This window comes from Penaeus japonicus, unplaced genomic scaffold (assembly GCF_977035675.1).
Source record: "Penaeus japonicus unplaced genomic scaffold, GWHDUDI00000001_assembly GWHDUDI00000006, whole genome shotgun sequence".
NCBI lineage: Eukaryota > Metazoa > Arthropoda > Malacostraca > Decapoda > Penaeidae > Penaeus > Penaeus japonicus.
Window position 1 is genome coordinate 43,769,584 of NW_028234408.1, and position 2,500 is coordinate 43,772,083.

Consider the following 2,500-nt stretch of genomic DNA (forward strand, 5'->3'; position numbering starts at 1 on the left):
ATTGCGACAACCTCTCCGGCCAGACTGCCTCGCTGGTGCTGTCGGAATACCCTTGGCAGGAAATCGAAGTCCCGAGACTCTGCACCTGCGACTATTCCGCCATTCCCATCGAATACGAATCGAAATCCCAAGAGGTTCGCCTCAAATTCGAAGTGGATAACATGGATGACAATCACGACTACATGGACTTCATGTTTGAGGCGCAGTACGAGTTCATAAAGAAATCCTCTTGCAAAAAGGTGCAGCGGCTGCAGGGCACGAACGGCCAGATCGTGTTCCAGAGAGCCAACAAGACGGAGGACAAGCCCTGCGACAGCTACCCTTGGCTGCTGCAGACGTCCGATGCACAGAAGTCGATATATTTCAGAATAAGAGGCTACGACCACATCGACAAAAACTGCTCAACTTCCACTCGCCTGCTGGTGTTCAAGGTAGGGCGGCTACGGCCCGTGGGCGTCCTCTGCCCCGACCCGACCAGCAAAAACGTCGTTGAACTCTTCAGCTTCGCTTGGCAAGGCTCAGGAACCCTGGTGGAACAGTCGACAGACAAGCTGGTCCTGGAAGTGTCCGGGCGCGACCCGGCGAGGGACTCGGGCCCACACACGCTCTCCTGGCTGCAGGTGTCCCCCGCGAGGCAATACGACTGGTCGGCCGAGGGCATCGTGCGCGGGTGCCAGCAGGAGTGCCCCGAGCTGGGCGTGTGCATCAGCGAGGACCTGTGGTGCGACGGCATCCACCACTGCCCCTCGGGGCACGATGAGCTTATTGCCCACTGCTTCTTCCTGTCGGTGCCGTGGGCCTACATCGGCGTGGGCTCGGCGCTGAGCATCCTCTTCCTGGTGGGCGTGACGGTGTACGGCGCCGCCAGACTGCGGGCGTCGGACCACAAGACGCACCAGCACCAGCCCATCCCGACGCTGCCCACAGCCTCCGAGTCCCTCTTCTCCTCCGACAAGGACGCGGCGGAGCGAGACGGGGGCGTCACCTCCGCTTACAGCCTCGACTACAGCGAGGTGGACTACGTCACGACGTTATGAGGCACGCACCCTCTAGCCACCCTCACCTCCACCCAGTCATTAGCCTCCTTCGCCACCATCCAGTCATCAGTCACTCGCACAACTGACCAACCAAGCACCGTCACCCGCACCACCACCGCCACCATCGCCGCCGCCGCAGCCGCAGCCGCCGTCTCCCGGCAACAGTCTCGACCCCGCCGCCACGCCCGCACCTCCTCCATGACCTCCACCCCTCATCGCCCCTCCGCCGCCGCCGCCGCCCGCGCGAGCGAGTCGGCAGAGACCATCTATGCGACCGTCAATCGAGCCACGGCCCGGAGGAACACGCCGGGCGCGCTGCCGCTGGCATTCAGCTCGCTCAACTTCTACTCCCGCCCCACGCTCGACGCCAACGGAAGCCTCGCCTTCTCCTCGGCCAACGCGCCCTCGTCCCACCCTCTGGCGGCCCTGGACACGCCCACGAGCCACCCGCGGCGGGCCCCATAGTAGAAGGTACCCAAACGCGAACACAAACACACTAACCTGCGTGCGGAGATGAAGTGAGGCGCAAACGCAATGATAACGGGAACAATAGACGCTTTCTATTATCACTGCAATTGCAATTGATTTCATTTCATGTGTTCGTTCCAGCGCCGCCACTGACTGCCAATCGGAGTCTGGTTTAGTCAATCCACTTCTAAATCCAGCTGATTAGATCATCGGAATTTAGATATCTGACTCTCCTGTTTTCTCTGTGATTATGTTCTCTCGTGTTCAGCGGAAATGTTATTAGGTATTCCATAGAATCTGATATGGTGAAATGAATCTTAACTGTAGCATGACATACGAACCAAATTTATTGTTATCCATGTAAACACCGAAGTTAACTAACTAACCATAGCAGCAACCACTCGCCTGTCGCACATTACGTACAACTCTATCTATATATATTATACCTGACTATGTACACAACTTGCACAGCTTCGTCACAACATTTTCTTACGGACGTTCTGAGAATAACAAACTAATTCAAAAAAAAAAAGAAAAAAAAAAGATAAATGACCATTAATTAAGAAGATCATTCAAAAAATAAATAAAGTTTAGTACGATCCATTCCTGAAGTTTTAGGCATAAATACGCTTTCTAGTCGTTCGCTCCTTTGAGAATAGCTGCTCTTTGTTCGTGTCTATCAGCTAAACGGTTCCTCAACATTCGGTATCCTTTTTTTCCCTTTTGGATTGCGGTTAGTCGTCAATAGTCACTGCAATATCTATTATTTTTTTATTAGCATTAGAAACACTTGAATATGATGAATTATATATATATATATACACATAAAAAAACACATACACGAATTAAATATTGAATGTTCCATTATCCAGTTATTAAAGCTTTGATTTGTACATTTTTACAGCCTGTAGGAAGGCAAGAAAGTGCTTCATTTTTAGACTTATTATAGATTGTTCTTTATGAAGACGATACCTGTAAAAAAACAACTGCCATTT

At 52.3% G+C, this 2,500-nt stretch overlaps 1 protein-coding gene across 1 annotated transcript in view; it reads left to right on the top strand.

Moving 5' to 3' along the window:
• Positions 1-2,500, top strand: part of LOC122263150 (uncharacterized) — a gene marked incomplete in the record, with an annotated part of 254,056 nt that overhangs the window by 251,176 nt on the left and 380 nt on the right. The window contains 1 exon segment of the mRNA XM_086538074.1: positions 1-2,500. This exon segment is cut by the window's left edge and continues 997 nt beyond it; it is cut by the window's right edge and continues 380 nt beyond it. Within this exon segment, the coding sequence (XP_086394200.1) occupies positions 1-1,037 (1,037 nt within the window).